Below are 17,464 nucleotides of genomic sequence, written 5' to 3' on the forward strand. Positions count from 1 at the left end.
TACTATGGAAGATGTGTTTCAAATTTGGCAACCATTTTAAAACTATTACATAATCTCTTGTGCCAGAACAAGAAGTGGAAGGGGTCAGATCAATGCAGTAACATTTGCATGCAAGCCAAAGAAGCTTTGCTCAAGACTTAAATTTGTACACATTTTGATCCTATCCTATCCTACACTACAATTAGCATGCAATGCATCCCTTTATGGTGCTTCAGTGTCGGTATCCCACAACATGCTGTCAAGGGAAGAAAGACCCATTGCTTTTGTGTCTCAAACACTGAACAAGGTTGAAAGTAACTGAGCACAAATTGAAAGGGGAGCATTAGGGATTATCTTTAGAATAAATTCCTGTACAGAAGAACGTTCACATTATTGACAGACCATCATCCATTAACTACCACTTTTGGACCACACAGGGGAATTTGGTCATTGGCAGCAAACAGAGTGCAGAGACGGAATTGCTATTGTCTGCATATGCTTATACCTGAGGTGGAGATGCCGGCGTTGGACTGGGTAAACACAGTAAGAAGTCTCACAACACCAGGTTAAAGTCCAACAAGTTTATTTGATAGTAAACCCACAAGCTTTTTGGGTTTGCCCCTTCGTCAAGTGAATGGAGAGTTCTGGTCTCAAACAGAACATATGACGTCACACACAGTTTACAGAATACTGATTAGAATGCAAGTCTTTATAGTTAATCGATTCTTAAAGGTGCAGACAATGTGAGTGGAGATAGCATTATGCATAGGTTAAAGAGATGTGTATTGTCTCCAGACAGGACAGTAAGTGAGATGTTGCAAGCCCAGGCAAGTCATGGAGGTTACAGATAGTGCGACATGAACCTAAGATCCCAGTTGAAACCATCCTCATGTGTGCAGAACTTGGCTATCAGTTTCTACTCAGAGTCTCTGCACTGTCTTATGTCATGAAGGCTGCCTTGGAGAACGTTTACCCGAAGATCAGAGGCCGAATGCCCGTGACCACTGAAGTGCTCGCCGACAGGGAGGGAACAGTCTTGCCTGGTGATTGTCGAGTGGTGTTCATTCATCCATTCGAATGACTTGCCTGGGCTTGCAATATCTCACTTACTGTCCTGTCTGGAGACAATACACATCTCTTTAACCTATGCTTAATGCTATCTCCACTCACATTGTCTGCACCTTTAAGAATTGATTAGCTATAAAGACTCACATTCTAATCAGTATTCTGTAAACTGTGTGTGCCTTTATATGCTCTGTTTGAGACCAGAACTCTCCATTCACCTGGCGAAGAGGCAAACCCAGAAAGCTTGAGGGTTTACTATCAAATAAACTTGTTGGACTTTAACCTGGTGTTGTGAAACTCCTTACTGTACTTTATACCATCAGTTATCGACAATAAAGTCTACATTGTAATGAGGGTTGGTTTAGCTCAGTTGCCTGGACAGCTAGTTGATGATGCCAACAGCATGGGGTCAATTCCTATACCATACTTATGAAGCCCTCCTTCTCAACTTTCCCCTTGCCTGAGGTGTGGAGATCCTCAGGTTAAATTGCCACCAGTCAGCTCTCCCCCTCAAGTGGAGAGAACAGCCGATCTTTAGCTCCTAATATAATGCAGATAGGCTGACAAGATTACCGTTATGAAGTAGTTTGTCAAACTACACAAGTATAAGCATATTCTACCTTGAATAGGTAGGTGTACACCAGTCATTTCTGGATAAGTGAGGAAGTACTCTTGGAGCAATCTCATAAGTAATGCACATGTATTATGAGGGAAAATATGATAACTAACACCTGACTCCTCTAGGAGATTGGAGCTGTCCGTACAGACAGGATTTCTTCTTTAGGATTTAGGGTCATTATCTCACCACCATTGAGAATACGAGTGTTAGTGTGCAGAGGGACCTCGGGGTCCTTGTGCATGAGTCGCAAAAACCCAGCTTGCAGGTGCAGCAGGTGGTCAGGAAGGCGAATGGGATGCTGGCCTTCATAGCGAGGGGGATTGAATATAAAAGTAGGGAGGTCTTGCTGCAGCTGTATAGGGCATTGGTGAGGCCGCAGCTGGAGTACTGTGTGCAGTTTTGGGCGCCGCACCTGCGCAAGGATATTTTGGCCCTGGAGGGAGTGCAGAGGAGGTTTACTAGGCTGATACCGGAGTTGAGGGGATTGAGCAATGAGGAGAGGCTGAATAAACTAGGCTTGTACTCGTTAGAGTTTAGAAGAATGAGGGGAGATCTCATTGAGACGTATAAGATGATGAATGGGATGGATAGGATAGAGGTGGAGAGACTCTTCCCGCTCAAAAAAGACAGTAGGACTAGGGGGCACAGCCTCAAGATAAAGGGGAGGCGGTTTAGAACGGAGTTGAGGAGGAACTTCTTCACTCAAAGGGTGGTGAATCTCTGGAATTCTCTGCCCGTTGAAGTGGTGGAGGCTGCCTCGCTAAATATTTTTAAGAAGCGGGTTGATGGGTTTTTGATAAGAGAGGGGATTAAGGGTTATGGGGAGAGGGCGGGAAAGTGGAACTGAGCCACGACAGATCAGCCATGATCTTATTGAATGGCAAGGCAGGCTCGAAGGGCTAGATGGCCTACTCCTGCTCCTATTTCCTATTTCTTATGTTCTTACATAAAGACCATTGTGGAACTGTACACATAAAGAAAATAGCCAGGAGTTATTTTCTGGTGGCTTGGAAATTGAAGAGAAAGCTGCAACGTGTTCTTCATGTGTGAAGGTAAATTGAGTTTGTGTCTGTATATGACCTGTTTGTGAACACAGGTCCTCACTCACCTGATGAAGGAGCCTGAGACTCCGAAAGTTAGTGCTACCGAATAAACCTGTTGGACTTTAACCTGGCTTTGTGAGACTTCTTACTGTGTTTACCTCAGTCCAACGCCACATCTCCACATCATCATTACAGGCTTGTCTGCCCCTGGAAATGCAGGCAGTTACTGTTACTAGGCAGACTTCTAGCCTTTCAAGCCTTTATAAATTCTTCTTACTGTTGCTACTCAATATAACCCTGACAATGGGAAGAACCGATGCGCTGGAAATGGAACCTGCTGAAAATTCAAGTTCAACTATACAAAATTCTGACCTGAATCTTCCTGCAACCCTGACACCACTGGAATTTAGAAGACAGAGGGAATCAAATTGAAAAGTATAAAATTCTGATAGGGCTTGTCAGACTGGATGCAGAAATGTTGATTCCTGTGGCTGCAGGGTCTAGAACAAAGGGTGACAATTTCAGAATATGGGGTAGGCCATGTAGGACAGAGAAAAGGAGAAACTATTTAAGGCAGTGAACCTGTGGAATTCTCTTCCACAGAAGGATGTGGAGGCAAAGTCAATGAATGTATTTAAGAGGGAAATAGATAGATTTCTAGATTCTAAAGGTGTCAAGAAGTTTTTGAGGAGAGCGTGGGAGTGTGGTATTGAGATAGAGGGTCATACTGAAAGGAGAAACAGGCTTGAGGGGTCGAATGGCCTAATCCTGCTCCTACTTTCTATGTTTCATTGACCAGCAGTTGCAGATTCCAAAAGCTGCTGTCAATCTCAATGGAATAATGGTGGTGGAATAATGAATGGAAATGCTAATGGTTCCATTGTCACTATTATTGCAGACTCTGGGCCAATATGACGGAAGTGTTTAAAATATTCAAAAGTTGGGACAGGATTGATAGAAGTAGACTATTTCCATTATTGGAGGATTCCAAAACAAGGGGCCATAAATACAAGACCAGGAAAATTAAAACTGTAGGAGAAACTTCTTGTTTGAAAGTTGTGAGACTATGAAATTCACCACTGGAGCAAAGTCAACACATTTATTTACTAATTACAAAATTACTGAACTTGGGGGAAGAAAGACTGACTCTCCCTGAATATGTGAAGTTCATTATAAATTGAATTGAATTCTATTGTCACTCCAATCCACTACCTACTTTTCTTCCAAACATTTATAATTCCACAAGTACAAAATATAATGATAGGAACAGTCAAATGAAGACAGTTAATTAATTTGCACAAATTAATTTACCTTTTCTCAAAATAACAACCAAGAAAATAAACATTCATGTAAGGCAACATAGCCCAGCAAATTCTTTTTCCAAAATGCTTTAATAACTCTTCTTTTGTATGCATTTGTTAAACATAACTGTTTACAAACTTTAGATAACCACATATGACACCCAATAATGCAACAGTTTTTCTCCACAGCAAGTTCTTTTTCAGGAACCCAAATGTCTATAGAACAAACCTGCTTGCTAAGTGTTACTTCTGTGGGTATAAATATTGGGTAAACACACAAATTATATGATACAGTTGGGATTTTTGAAACTCAACAGATTTTCTGCTCCAAGTTTGAGTGCAATGACTGAGAGAAAATGACACTGTTATTTAACATTGTTATCAAGTTTCTCCTGCACGTTACTTTTTTCTGTGGTGGGAAGCATTTTGGCTGTACAGCACATGGTTGATGTTTGATATTGTTTACACAGAAGGTTAATATGATGAAATTATCTTAAACTCATCCAGTAGTATATTTTAATTGTTAGTTATTGCCACTTAATTACAAGTTTTACATCCTTTAAAGAAGGAAGCACAGGTTCAGAGCAGGTTTACTAATAGGTTTACAGAATCTGTGGAGAGAGATTAGAGCCAATGTTTCGAACCTGGATGACCCTTCATCAGAGCTCAACAGATGTTGTCATACTAGCATTTTCTGTTTAGTTAGACTAATAGTTTGGAATGGACAGGTTGTCTTATGAGGAAAGGTTGAGCAGGCTAGGCTTGTATCCAATAGAATTTAGAAGTGTAATAGGCAACTTGACTGAAACCTATGAGATCCTGAGGGGTCTTGACAGGGTGGATGTGGGATGGATATTTCTTCTTGTGGGAGAAACTGGAACTGGAGTCATTGTTTTAAAATAGGGGTTGCCCATTTGAATGGAGATGAAGTGAATTTATTCTCTCTCCAAAGGGTTATGAGTCTTTGGAATTCACTTCCTAAAGAGGTGATGGAAGCAGTCTTTTGAATATTTTTAAGACAGAGGTTAACACAATCTTGGTAAGTAAGGGGATGATGGGTTATTAGGGGTAGGCTTATTGGGGGTAGGCAGCATGCAGATTTGAGATTACCATCTGCTCAGCCAAATAACTAAATGGCAATATAGGCAAAATACCGCAGATCCTGGAATCTGAAACAAAAACAGAAAATGCTGGAGAAACTCAGCAGGTATGACAGCATCTGTTGATCTCTGATGAAGAGTCATTCAGATTCGAAACATTGGCTCTAATCTCTCTTCACAGATGCTCAGTAATGAGATAACCACTCAGTAATGAAATAACCACTCAGTAATGAAATAACCACTCAGTAATGATATAACTGCTCAGTAATGATATAACCACTCAATAATTATATAACTGCAGAATAACTACTCAGTATTATATAACCATTCAGTAATGATAAAACCTCTTCACAGATGCCATCAGGTCCTGAGTTTCTCCAGCATTTTTGGTTTTGGAATTAAAGGGAAAGCAGGCTTGAAGGGCTGAATGGCCTACTCCTGCTTTTTCATATGATTTTCAGTGATATGCTTCTGGACAATTACATCAATTAAAGTTATAATTCTACTGTAGCATGATCCATGGAAAGGAATTTAAATTGAATCAGATCAAGGGTTCTGTGGGTGGGTGCCTGAATGGTTTAGGCAGCAATTTATCAGGAATTCAAACTAAGGAAAGGAAATTTGCATGGGAAAGGTATTCCCAGCCGGAATGATTGGAATATTTGCTAAGAGAGTGTGGCATAGTGGTTCGCACTGCTGCATCACAATACCCCCAGGGACCTGGGTTCGATTCCTGGCTTGGGTCACTGAGCGGAGTCTGCATGTTCTCCCTGTGTCTGCATGGGTTTCCTCCCACAATCCGAAAGATGCGCTGGTTATGTGGGGCAATTTGTGACAGAGCCTACTAGGGAACAGGCAATTCTGGATTTGGTGATGTGTAATGAAGCAGACTTGATTAGGAAACTTAAGGCGAAGGAACCCTTAGGGAGCAGTGACAACAATATGGTAGAATCCACCCTGCAGTTTGAGAGGGAGAGGCTGGAATCAGATGTAACCAGTAGTACAATTAAATAAAGGTGAGTACAAAGACGTGAGGGAAGAGCTGGCCAGAGCTAATTAGAAAGGGAGCCTAGGAGGGAAGACAGTGGAACAACAACGGCTGGAGTTTTTAGGGGTTATTCAGGAGACACAGTAGAAATTCATCCCAAGGAGGAGGAAACATACCAAGGGGAGGATGAGGCATCCATGGCTGACGAGGTAAGTCAAGGACAGCATAAAAGCAAAAGAAAAAGCATACAAAGTAGTGAGGATTGTGGGAAGCCTTTAAAAGCGAGCGGAGGACAACTAAAGAACTAGTAAAGGGGGAGAAGATAAAATATGAGTGTAAGCTAGATAGTTATATAAAAGAAGATAGAAAGGGCTTTTTGCACTATGTATAAGGTAAGAGAGAGGCAAAAATAATAATTGGACCTTTGGAAAATGAGGCTGGAGAAGTAATAATAGGAAACAAAGAAATGTCAGAAGAACTGAATAGTTACTTTGTATCAGTTTTCACAATGGAAGACACCAGTGGGATGCCAGAGCTCCAGGAGAAAAGGGGGGCACAGCTGAATGTAGTGGTCATTACTAAGGAGAAGGTTCTGGGGAAACTGAAAAGTCTGAAGGTAGATAAATCACCTGGACCGGATGGACTACACCCCAGGGTTTAAAAGAAATAGCTAGGGAAATTGTGGAGGCAGTGGTAGTGATCTTTCAGGAATCACTGGAGGCAGGGAGGGCGCCAGAGGATCGGAAAGTAGCTAATGTAACACTGCTGTTTAAGAGAGGGAGGCAGCAAACAGGAAACTATAGGCTGGTTAGCCTGACTTCAGTCATTGGCAAGATTTTAGAGTCCATTTTAAAGATTAGATCACAGAGTACTTGGAAATGCATGATAAAATAGGACTGAGTCAGCATGGCTTGGTCAAAAGGAGATCATGTCTGACAAATCTGTTAGATTTGTTTGAGGAGGTAACAAGGAAGTTAGATAAAGGAGAGCCAGTGGATTGGCTGACTGGCAAAAGACAAAGGGGTCTTTTTCAGGATGGCAGGCAGTGACTAGTAGTGTGCCTCGGGGGTCGGTGCTAGGACCACAACTTTCCATAATATACATTAACTATTTAGAAGAAAGTACTGAAGGCATTGTTGCTAAATACAAAGCAACTTGTACAAAGTTATGTAGAGGGACAGGTAGTATTGAGGAAGCAGGAAGACTGCAGAAAAACTTGGACAGGTTAGGAGAGTGGGCAAAGAAGTGGCAGATGGAATACAATGTGGAAAAGTGAGAGGTTATGCACTTTAGAAGGAGAAATGGGACATAGACTATTTTCTAAATGGAGAAATGCTTAAATCAGAAATACTAAGGGACTTGGGAGTCCTTATTCAAAATTCTCTTAAAGTTAACATGCAGGTTCAATTGGCAGTTAGGAAGAAAAGTGCAATGTTAGCATTCATGCCCAGAGCTAGACTACAAGAACAGGGGTGTACTTCTGAGGCTGTGTAAGGCTCTGATCAGACCCCATTTGGAATATTGTGAACAGTTTTGGGCCCCGTATCTAAGGAAGGATGTGCTGGCCTTGGAAAGGGTTCCGTGGAGGTTTCCAAGAATGATCCCTGGAATGAAGAGCTTGTTGTATAAGGAACAGTTGAGGACACTGGATCTGTTTTCATTGGAGATTAGTAAAATGAGGGGGGACCTTATTGAAACTTACAGGATACTGTGAGACTTGGATAGAATGGACGTGGAGAGGATATTTCCACTAGTTGAAGAAACTAGAACCAGAGGACACAACCTCAGGCTAAAGGGACAATCCTTTAAAACAGAAATGAAGAGGAATTTCTTCAGCCAGAGAGTAGTGAATGTGTGGAAGTCTTTGCCCCAAAAGTCTGTGGAGGCCAGATCATTGAGTGTCTTTAGCACAGACATGGGTAGGTTCTTGATTAATAAGGGGATCAGGGGTTATGGGGAAAAGGCTGAAGAATGGGGATGAGAAAAATATCAGCCATGATTGAATGCTGGAGCAGACTCGATGGGCCGAGTGGCCTAATTCTGCTCCGATGTCTTCTAATCTTAGGTACATTGGCTTGCTAAATTCTCTCTCCGTGTATGCAACAGGTGCTGGAGCGCGGTGACGAGGAGATTTTCACAGTAACTTCATTGCAGTGTAAAGCCTGCTTGTGACACTGATAAATAAACTTTATGAATTCAAGCACAGAGCAACCTGCATCTTTTGCAGAAACTACAAAGATGGGCAGGCGTGGGCGCGCATGCTCAGTATGCCGGGGCGCAGCGCACATGCGCAGTGTCTGGGCTCCGAGCAGTGGCGGCTGTCCGGCTCCGGCCCGGGCCCGTTATCGTTCCGTGTCCGCCATGGCCGCTCTCCTGCCACCAGGTTTGTCATTCAATGCTGCAGGTGAAGGCCGGTCGGCCGCCGGGATAGCGAGGCGGCAGGGTGTAGCGCTGGGCCCGGGGCGCCCGGCTGCTCTATCACCGTGATGGATTTGAATTTGCCTCCTCCCCGGGGTTAATGTGGCTGGGAAGTGGGAGGATAACCTTTGGCCGCCTGCCTGATGGGCGGGCGAGCGCCTGTGGTTTGGGTTTAATTTGTTATCCCGCTGCAGCCGAGTGGACTGACACCCGGGTAAACGCTGGTCTTTTCTGTTTTGATGCTCAGGATTGTTTTGAAGCGAGGAAAGCTGCATTTGGGAGGAGACGGCGTGTGACGTGGCGCAGCGCTGACATGGAGCCTGGGGAGGAAATAGGTAACTGGGTATTGGGAAAAGGGGAGGGAGTGAGTGAGTGAGGGGGGCCGTACTGCCTTCCTATACTCAAGGACTGCACAATTCCTAGTGCCAAAGCATCAACACAACCTCATTCACAGCACCCAGAAACTGAAGCTGACAGCCAGTTATATACAGTAGGAGAAATAATTCATGGGAAAGCAAAATCCCGTTGCTGTTTATAAGAAGCTGTAGTTGTAGTTTGATGTGTGGGCGTTTTGTTTTTTGGCTGAAGGAACTGTGATTAATTTTCATCTTTTGCTACGTGTATTCAAACAACATTTTGGGAATTTCTATGACTGTGTGTTAATTTGCCTTACTGGATGCAGACCATTTCATCCGTAAACTACGAACTTCAGGCATATTTCTTAGGAATAAATACTGCTTCATGCCTTGTGAGATTCTGGTCAGAACCAACAAGGCTACCTTGCCAATCGGCACATTGATTTAGAATGTGTGGTCAAACATTTTGACTTGTTTGCGCAGTGTTTCAGGTTGACTTGCAACAATGTTAGCCCAAAAAACTGATGAAGATAGGAAGTGGCCAACTTCAATATGATAGAAGCGCAGAGGAAAATGCATCGAAAGAAAAATGTTTTAGATATGTCTGTCTGCTTTAAGATGAAGTAAACAACGTACCACTAGGAAAATAAATGTAAAAACAATTAAGATAATTCATCCTGATTATCATATGGAGCAAATTGAAATTTAACTATCTCCTCATCCTGTGACAGTTCTAGTTGAGGATTAACTTGGTTGCAGAACCTTTTTCTAAAGTTATTTCAGTCATAAAATCAAAATTAAGCCATTTGGCCCCTTGAGCCTGTTCATCGTTCAGTGAGATTGTAGCTGATCTGTGACCTAAATCCAGTTTATTGCTTGTGCCCCATTTCCTTTAATAACATTTGAATGGCAAAAGTCTATTAATCTCTATTTTAAAATTAACAATTGGTTTAGCATCAATCGCTATTTATGGAACAAAGTTCCAAACTTGTTCTGTAGTTCAGTTAAGAACACATGAACATGCATTCATCTCCCAGCTTTCATTTAATCAGAGTGTCCAAAGTGTTTCAGGTCACTTTAGAGTTGCAGCTACACCTATGTTGGCTAATGTGGAATTTGTACACCCAGCAGGCTCTCACAAACAGTGCAAAAGCAACAGTAGATGTTGAAAATCGAGCAGTACTTCATTATATACTTGAGCAATACTTCATTATATATCGCATGTGTCTAGTTATTGGACTGGTTCTTGATACTTGAAATCAGAAGGATTGAGGTAATTGGATCTGGAGCTTTAGTATTTCTAATACATTTTTCCACGTTGACGTGGTTAGTCTTAGTGAGCCCAACAAAATACTCTAAAATAGCAGGTCTTTCTGGTAGTACCTCTTCCTTCAGGTACCATACTGTTAGAGTGTTGGCGACCATGGATTTACATTGGATCGGTTCTGGGTTTATCAAGGCAAAGCACTGTTTTCTGTTGCCTTCTGATTATGGATTGTCAGGAAACTCTACCACTCTTTCTGCCATTAGGTGTATTGAAAGGGCTTACAGCCTGACAATCAACCTGTTTGGCTACATTATGAACACACCTTCCATGGACGTTAAGTCCTGAAATGGGAATTGAGCCTAGTGCTTCTGACCCAAAGGTAGGGACACTATCACTAATGTTATAAGATCTCTCTTTCTGGTAACTAGACTGTGCAAATACAATATGGGGATTGCCATTGGCTACATGAGCCCTATATTTAGAAACTATTGGCACTATTCTCTCTGAGGCTAGTATAAAAATAGCTAAAGAGATCAGCTGAAGTTTAACTTAAATATGTGGAGAAAGGTAAATAATAAAAAGAAACAGACTTCAGGACAGTACGACGTTGAAGTTATTGGTTTAAAAAAACAAATGGAATTCACAAGGCTTTTGGGATGCTTGAAGTTTGAAAGTGTTTGTATGGTTGGTACACCTTAATAGCCTCCTTTCTCTTCCACTTCTGCTGTCTTGTGTTTGGGGTTGTGACACATAAAAGTAACATACAACGGATACCAAGCATCTCCATTGGGAAGTAGTTAGTTTTTCTTTTTTTTTCATTCTTTGCTTCTTTCTATTTGCATTTGAAGTTGAGAATACAGTCAGATCAACTATGATCTTATTGAATGAAGGAGCAGTTTCAAAGGACCGAATGGCTTAGTCCGATGTTCCCTACGTCAGCAGTCAGATAAACAAAACACTTCCTACTATTCATGAGGGGAAAAAAATCAAAAGTGTAAATAAATTGTTGTGTGCTTTTCATGAAAAGGAACACAATTTGCACAACATCTCTCCCAAAATGCAAGAAACAAATGAAAAAAATCCACAACTAACATCTCTATCCAGTCTTTTTACACTAATCTTCTCCCCTCGGATGCTAAATCTTCACCCATTAACTGTCTGGGATTTGTGAATTCACTGGTACCATATTGCATAATCTTGGGTCTAAATCCATCAGTCAGGGATTGGCCTTTCCTTTATCTCTGAAATGAAGTTGCAGAGCTAATCCTTGCATGTGGTCCAGGCAGCTTCTTGTAAATTTTAAGTTTATATCATATATAAATAATAAATATATATTGGCCTTGGAGGGAGTACAGAGAAGGTTCACCAGGCTGATACCGGAGACGAAGGGGTTAGCTTATGAGGAGAGATTGAGTAGATTGGGCCTGTACTCGTTGGAGTTTAGAAGGCTGGGGGGGTGCGGAATCTTAGAAAGCCTTACAAGATAATGAAGGGGCTAGATAGAGTAGAGGTGGGGGGGGGTTGCAGTTTAGAACAGAGTTGTGGAGGAACAACTTCTCTCGGAGGGTGGTGAATCTCTGGAATTCTCTGCCCGTTGAAGTGGTGGAGGCTACCTCGTTGAATACGTTTAAGTCCTGGTTAGGTAGATTTCTGATCGATAAGGGAATTAAGGGTTATGGGGAGCAAGCGGGTAAGTGGAACTGATCCACTTCAGATCAGCCATGATCTTATTGAATGGCGGGGCAGGCTCGAAGGGCTAGATGGCCTACTCCTGCTCCTATTTCTTATATTCTTATGTTCAAAGCTAATTTCAACAACAGTTAATTTCAGTTCTTAGCTTCTGATGAAATTGAATTGAAATAGACTATTGTGTGCTCAATGAGAATAAGCAAGATCAAAGCTTGCAGGCAATTTAAGGGATTTGTATGGTTTCTGTGACTTATTGAAAATAATTGTTTTGATTTTTGTTTCTCAGTTCTTTCTGCTATTTCATGTCTAGACTGGATATTTGGATTATTGCTTACTTAAGCCAAATCGTTTTGCCTTCTGGACTCTCAGGATTGTGTGTTGCATTCAAGCAAAGGTGAATAAAATAGGGAAAATTTCATGATGTGGGGCAGGGCAGAGATAGGATTCCTGATGGAGCTGACTTAAAGGGTAGAAACTCGTTAGTGGAATTGGTAGGGAGCAGTATGGATTCATACTAAATTTGTGAAATGGAAACTGGAATGGATAGATACTGGAGCATATGTGGAGAAGAAAATCTATAATGAGGCGTCTGTACTTGAATGTGAGCAACATTAGAGAAATAGGGGCCTGAATAACAAATGAAGCTACTGGTGCTCTGTGTTATTCAGGAATAAAATTGGAAAGCCATCTCTGCTGCCTGCAAATGCAGTTAATATGCACAATTAGAAAATTGCTGTGTGAGTTTGTGCGCGGCTCCTGAAGCTTTGAAACATTGGTATCTCACCACAAGATTTGGCATTCAGATACCCGCCTGTTACACTTATTTCACCAGATATGCACTAAAAATCCTTGAAAAGATTAGGACTATCCATTCAAGTCTAAGCAAATTTATATTGGCTTGATATGCCTTACCTATTGCAAAACAACTTTAGGTCCTAAAATTTTATCCTGATGTGGAGACTCATTCTTCAAGATTTTAACTATAGTTGCATGCTTTTAACTTTTTTCATTAAATGTGTACCTGGCATCTCTTCTTTGCATCCTCCTTTCCCTCTCTCTTTCATTTTCTGTATATAGTTTTTACATGGAGTACTTAAACTGGGAAGAGAGAATTTGATTTAAACTTTTTGTGCCTGAGTGATGATTCTTTAATCGAAGAGGCATGCTGTTGCTTTCTCCAGTTCGCACTATGATCTATGATCATATGTTGAGGTCTGTGATCCCCTGTTGAGACTGCTACACGTATCTCACTCCTGATGACAGTAAATTGCCATGCAAAAGCCCATAAAAAGTCTGTGGACAGCTTTAAGTGTAATGAAAGACAAGTGCTGTAGTTCACCACTCACTGCAACATCTTGCTGGAAATAAAAGACCACAATGGCAGGAGAGAATTATTTGGTGGGAATATCAGAAATCTGCTGAAATCAGATGGTGGAAATGAATACCACATTCAAGGGCATTTGATGCTTAGAAGTACCATAATGTGTAGCTTGATGTGCGGAAGACAGTTTGGAGACTGATCTTGTGGGGAATAGTTACAAAACTAAATACTTTGGGCAAACAATAATATCAACTGCTTTATCAAATAAAAATTGACACTGAAAATTAAGTGAAGAATGGAATGATTAGAATGTATCTGTTTGAAGGGGTTCTTTGATATGCGAATTAGTGTAATAGCAGGAAAACAATGTTTACCTAAGTAACTAAGGGTCATTCCTATTTATACATTGTTCTATATACAATGGTATAAAGAAATAGATGAAGGGTCACACAACACCAGGTTATAGTCTATCAGGTTTATTTGAAATCACAAGCTTTAAAGAACTGATTATTTGTAATTATCTCTCTACCTTAAATTATCAAAGAATAAGATGGTGCTAAGCACTTTGCAAATTAATTCAGGCAGAGAGATCATCACATGTAATCAGGGTGTGCATAGTGTCAAAACAGGATAGTAAGATTTTTCCCCCACAGAACAGTATGGTGAGGTTCTGTGCAGCACGATATGAACCCGAGATCCCAGTTAGTGCCCTCCTCGTGAGTGTGAAACTTGGCTATCGGTTTCTGCTTGGTGTTTGTGTTGTTGTGCGTCTCAAAGGCTGCCTTGAAGAACACTTACCCGAAGGTCAGAGACCAAATATCCTTGGCCACTGAAGTGCCCTTCACGTGGGAGGGAAAGCTTGACAATTGTTGTGCTGTGTCCATTCATCTGTCATTGTAGTGTCTATATGATTTCTGTACTTGAGTTGGTTTGCAAAGTGTTTAGCACCATCTTACTCTTTTGATTATTTATAATGATCTCTCTGCCTTATTAATTGTTAGGTCATCCCTTCATTTGTTATACAGCCTGTCGACACTTGACACATACTGATTATACTTCTCTATTAACTGTAAAGACTTCTTATGCAGCTGGCCTACGCTGTCTATACTTATCCGTTGACACTCTAGATTACCTGAAGTGTTGGACTACTGGCTCTCCACTTTTCTCTACTTCGCCTGATGGAAGGAGCAGCGTTATGAAAGCTTATGATTTCAAATAAACCTGTTGAACTATAATCTGATATCATGTGACCTCTCATCTTGCCCATCCCAGTCCATCCCACCAGCATCTTCACATCATATAGAAATAGGTGTTAGAACTATGGAAGAGGTGAGTTAATTGGAGGGAGAATATAGTTTGCACCTATATGCTAAAAGCCTGTTCTGAGCTGTTATTAAGACAGCATAACATCAAAAGGAATGTAACCATAACAGAAAAGCTAAGTACAGGAGACGAGCCGCCACTACCATAGCCACACCAAGCTGGAGAAAGCAGGCTATCTCAAAAAAAAGGGTGGTGGGAAAAGCTACTGTTTTAAAAACTCTTAACAGAGAAGAACCTCTGTGCTCAACAGGAGATTTTCCCAAACTGGAAACTAACCTGTGGCTGGAATCTACGTGCCTATTTAGCTTGTAGAGAATATAATTTTGAATGTTATTTGGAAAGGGGCATTTCTCGTACGTCATGAATACGTGCATAGTCATTCCTGTAGTTAAATTTGCTGTTATAGTGAGTGTATTGTGGCATTGTGTGTATTCTTTATTAATTGAGTACAACAAGGTTAAAATGTTTCCTGCTGGTATGCCTATCTTTCCTCACATTATGCCAGATCAAAAATATAGACTACTATAAGCCTGGGTGTTTCCAAGTTGCCCTTCTGGGCTTTGGGATACCCTTACATCAGCAGTGTTTAACTGTAGCTGAAAGCACGGGGAAAGTAAAATCAGGAATGCTTGGGGCCAAAATTGGAGGAAATGCAGATATCTGAGAGTTGAAGAGCTGAAGAGACTACAGACCATGGGAGGGGTGAGCATATGGAGGGATTTGGAAATCTGGATGAGAACTTTGATGCACATGGCTTATCAGCTTAGCAAAAATCATCTATGACTACATTTATTCCAATGGCTGTAAACTGTGTTTTTAGATAAGCCATACTTTTTATTTCTGGAATCTTGTATGACTTGGTATCTACTTGCTAGTATATACTCTTGGATGGCTTCCCAGCATTTTTGGCATTGTCATCACATGCTAACAGGATTTGCTCATTATGCTTAATACTGAATTGCCTTCAAATCTCCTTGCTTCAGTCTTCCATTGTAAATTCCTGCACCTTCTTGTCTAAAGTCAGAATTCTTAATTCAAGCTTATTGACTAACCATTTTTATATCCTTTCATTTCTGTATTTTCCTTCCTCATTTGTGACCATTCCATAGCAAACGTGGTCTCATGTCTCCAGCTTAGTTTCATGCTCTTAGTTATTTCGCTTGTTAATTTCTCTCACTTGCTCTTTCTTAATCCTTTTTGATTTACTGCTGCTTTTAGTTTTGATTTCCCTTGGGTGGTTCATATTTTCAGCTTCTTACATATTATTTAGTTCATTCTTGCTGTCATGCAGTTGATTTTTCTAATTCTCTTTAGTTACTTTCCATTGTACGTTAAGTACTCAGTTTTCAAATCTCTTTCTGCCTGTGCTGCCCTTTATAACTCACCTTCAGTTATTGATCCAACAGTCTTTTTTGCTCTGTTACTTACCTAATTTTTTGAAACTTCATATTATTATGCTGCCTTTGGAGAGCCACTGTTTGAGTGGCAAAGTATTTTATCTGCCACAATTTACCTTGTTATGTATTTAGATAAGTCCTAAAACAGTCTGTTGTGTTTGTTTTCCCTGGAGACTATGATAAGGAGCGATCAGATTAAGCTGTTTAAAATAATGAAAGGATTTGAAAGCAATAGGGAATTGCTCTTTCTAAGAAAGTAATATAGAGCAAAGTTTTTTTTAAATTGTTCAGGGGTGTGGGTGTTACTGGCTGGGCCAGTATTTATTGCCCATTGCTAATTACCCTTGAACTGAATGCAATTCAGAGGGCATCTAAGAGTCAATCATATTGCTATGGGCCTGGACCAGGCTAGCGTAAGAACAGATTTCTTTCCCCAATGAGCATTAATGAACCAGAGGGGTTTTACAACAATCGACAATGGTTTCATGGTCATCTTTTAATTCAAAATTTTTATTTAATTCAAAATTTTTATTTAATTCAAATTTCACCATCTGCCATGGTGGAACTTGAATCTGGGTTCCCAGAGCATTACCCTGGGTCTCTGGATTACTTAAGTTTAAGTTTATTTATTAAGTATCACAGGCTTACATTAACGCTGTGGTGAAGCTATTGTGGAAATCCCCTAATTGCCACACTCCGGCACCTGTTCACACTTGTACACTGAGGGAGAAGTTAGCATAGTCAATGCACCTAACCAGCACAGCTTTTGGAGTGTGGGAGGAAACTGGAGCTTGCGGAGGAAACCTATACAGACAAGGGGTGAACGTTCGGACTCCGCATAAACAGTGACCCAGGCTGTGAATTGAACCCAGGTCCCTGGTGCTGGGAGATAGTAATGCTAGCCACTGTGCTGCCCCCACTCAGTGGAGTGGGGGCGGCAGTGGTTATCCAGTGACAATACCATTATGCCACCACCTGCGAATGGGCGTAAATTAGCAAAAAGGGCTGACATGAATAGGCCTTGGTGCTAAATTGCCCATATCTTAACTGCCTCTGTTTTATTAAGATGTGTGCTTAGGCTTATAAAGGGTGAAAATGGGAGACTGGTCATGAGTGCATTGGAATTGTTGTCTTGCGGTAACAAAGCTTGGGGTATGTGTTTCAGCAGAATGTGGGCCAAGACCAGTAGAGTTGGATGATGTCTCAGAGATGTTCTTGATGGTGGTGTGGATATATAGTAATAAGCTAATTTGAGCTAAAATATGACACCAGATTGCAAACAGCCTGCTTCAGTCTTGGACAGTCGCTGGGGAGAGAGATGGAGTAAGTGGCTAGGGAACGTGCTTTTTAGCGGGGACAGGAAACAGTGATTGTTGCAGTTATTTAGAGGGGGGAAATTTCTGCTTGTCCTGGGCTGGAAGTCAGACAAGTGGTCTGACAATTTAGTGACATTGGAATGGTTGAGAAAGCTGGTGGTGTGGTTGAGGGGGTGTTGTGAAGTACATGTGATTTCTTTTTGGGTGATGTTGATGAGGGAATGCATGCAGGTGGGAAATAGAAGAAGGTTATTGTTAGAGACTTAGGAGGACAACCAGAGG

At 41.2% G+C, this 17,464-nt stretch overlaps 1 protein-coding gene across 6 annotated transcripts in view; it reads left to right on the plus strand.

The window, feature by feature from the left end:
* The first annotated feature begins 6,024 nt into the window (after positions 1–6,024).
* LOC145348920 (neutral amino acid uniporter 4-like) overlaps positions 6,025–17,464 on the plus strand; it is a 345,734-nt gene continuing 334,294 nt past the window's right edge. Inside the window, exons 1-2 of one of the 6 annotated variants that reach the window (XM_080196997.1) lie at positions 6,025–6,123; positions 8,761–8,848. In XM_080196997.1, the coding sequence (XP_080053123.1) occupies positions 8,827–8,848 (22 nt within the window). In that variant the 5' untranslated portion in view covers positions 6,025–6,123; positions 8,761–8,826. Of the gene's footprint in view, positions 6,124–6,203; positions 6,305–8,370; positions 8,479–8,760; positions 8,849–8,919; positions 9,004–17,464 lie in introns of those variants that run through there. The other 5 variants (XM_080196995.1, XM_080197000.1, XM_080196996.1 and 2 more) reach the window with 5 other exon arrangements.

Source organism: Carcharhinus amblyrhynchos, chromosome 10, assembly GCF_965287045.1.
Source record: "Carcharhinus amblyrhynchos chromosome 10, sCarAmb.v2.hapA, whole genome shotgun sequence".
Lineage (NCBI taxonomy): Eukaryota > Metazoa > Chordata > Chondrichthyes > Carcharhiniformes > Carcharhinidae > Carcharhinus > Carcharhinus amblyrhynchos.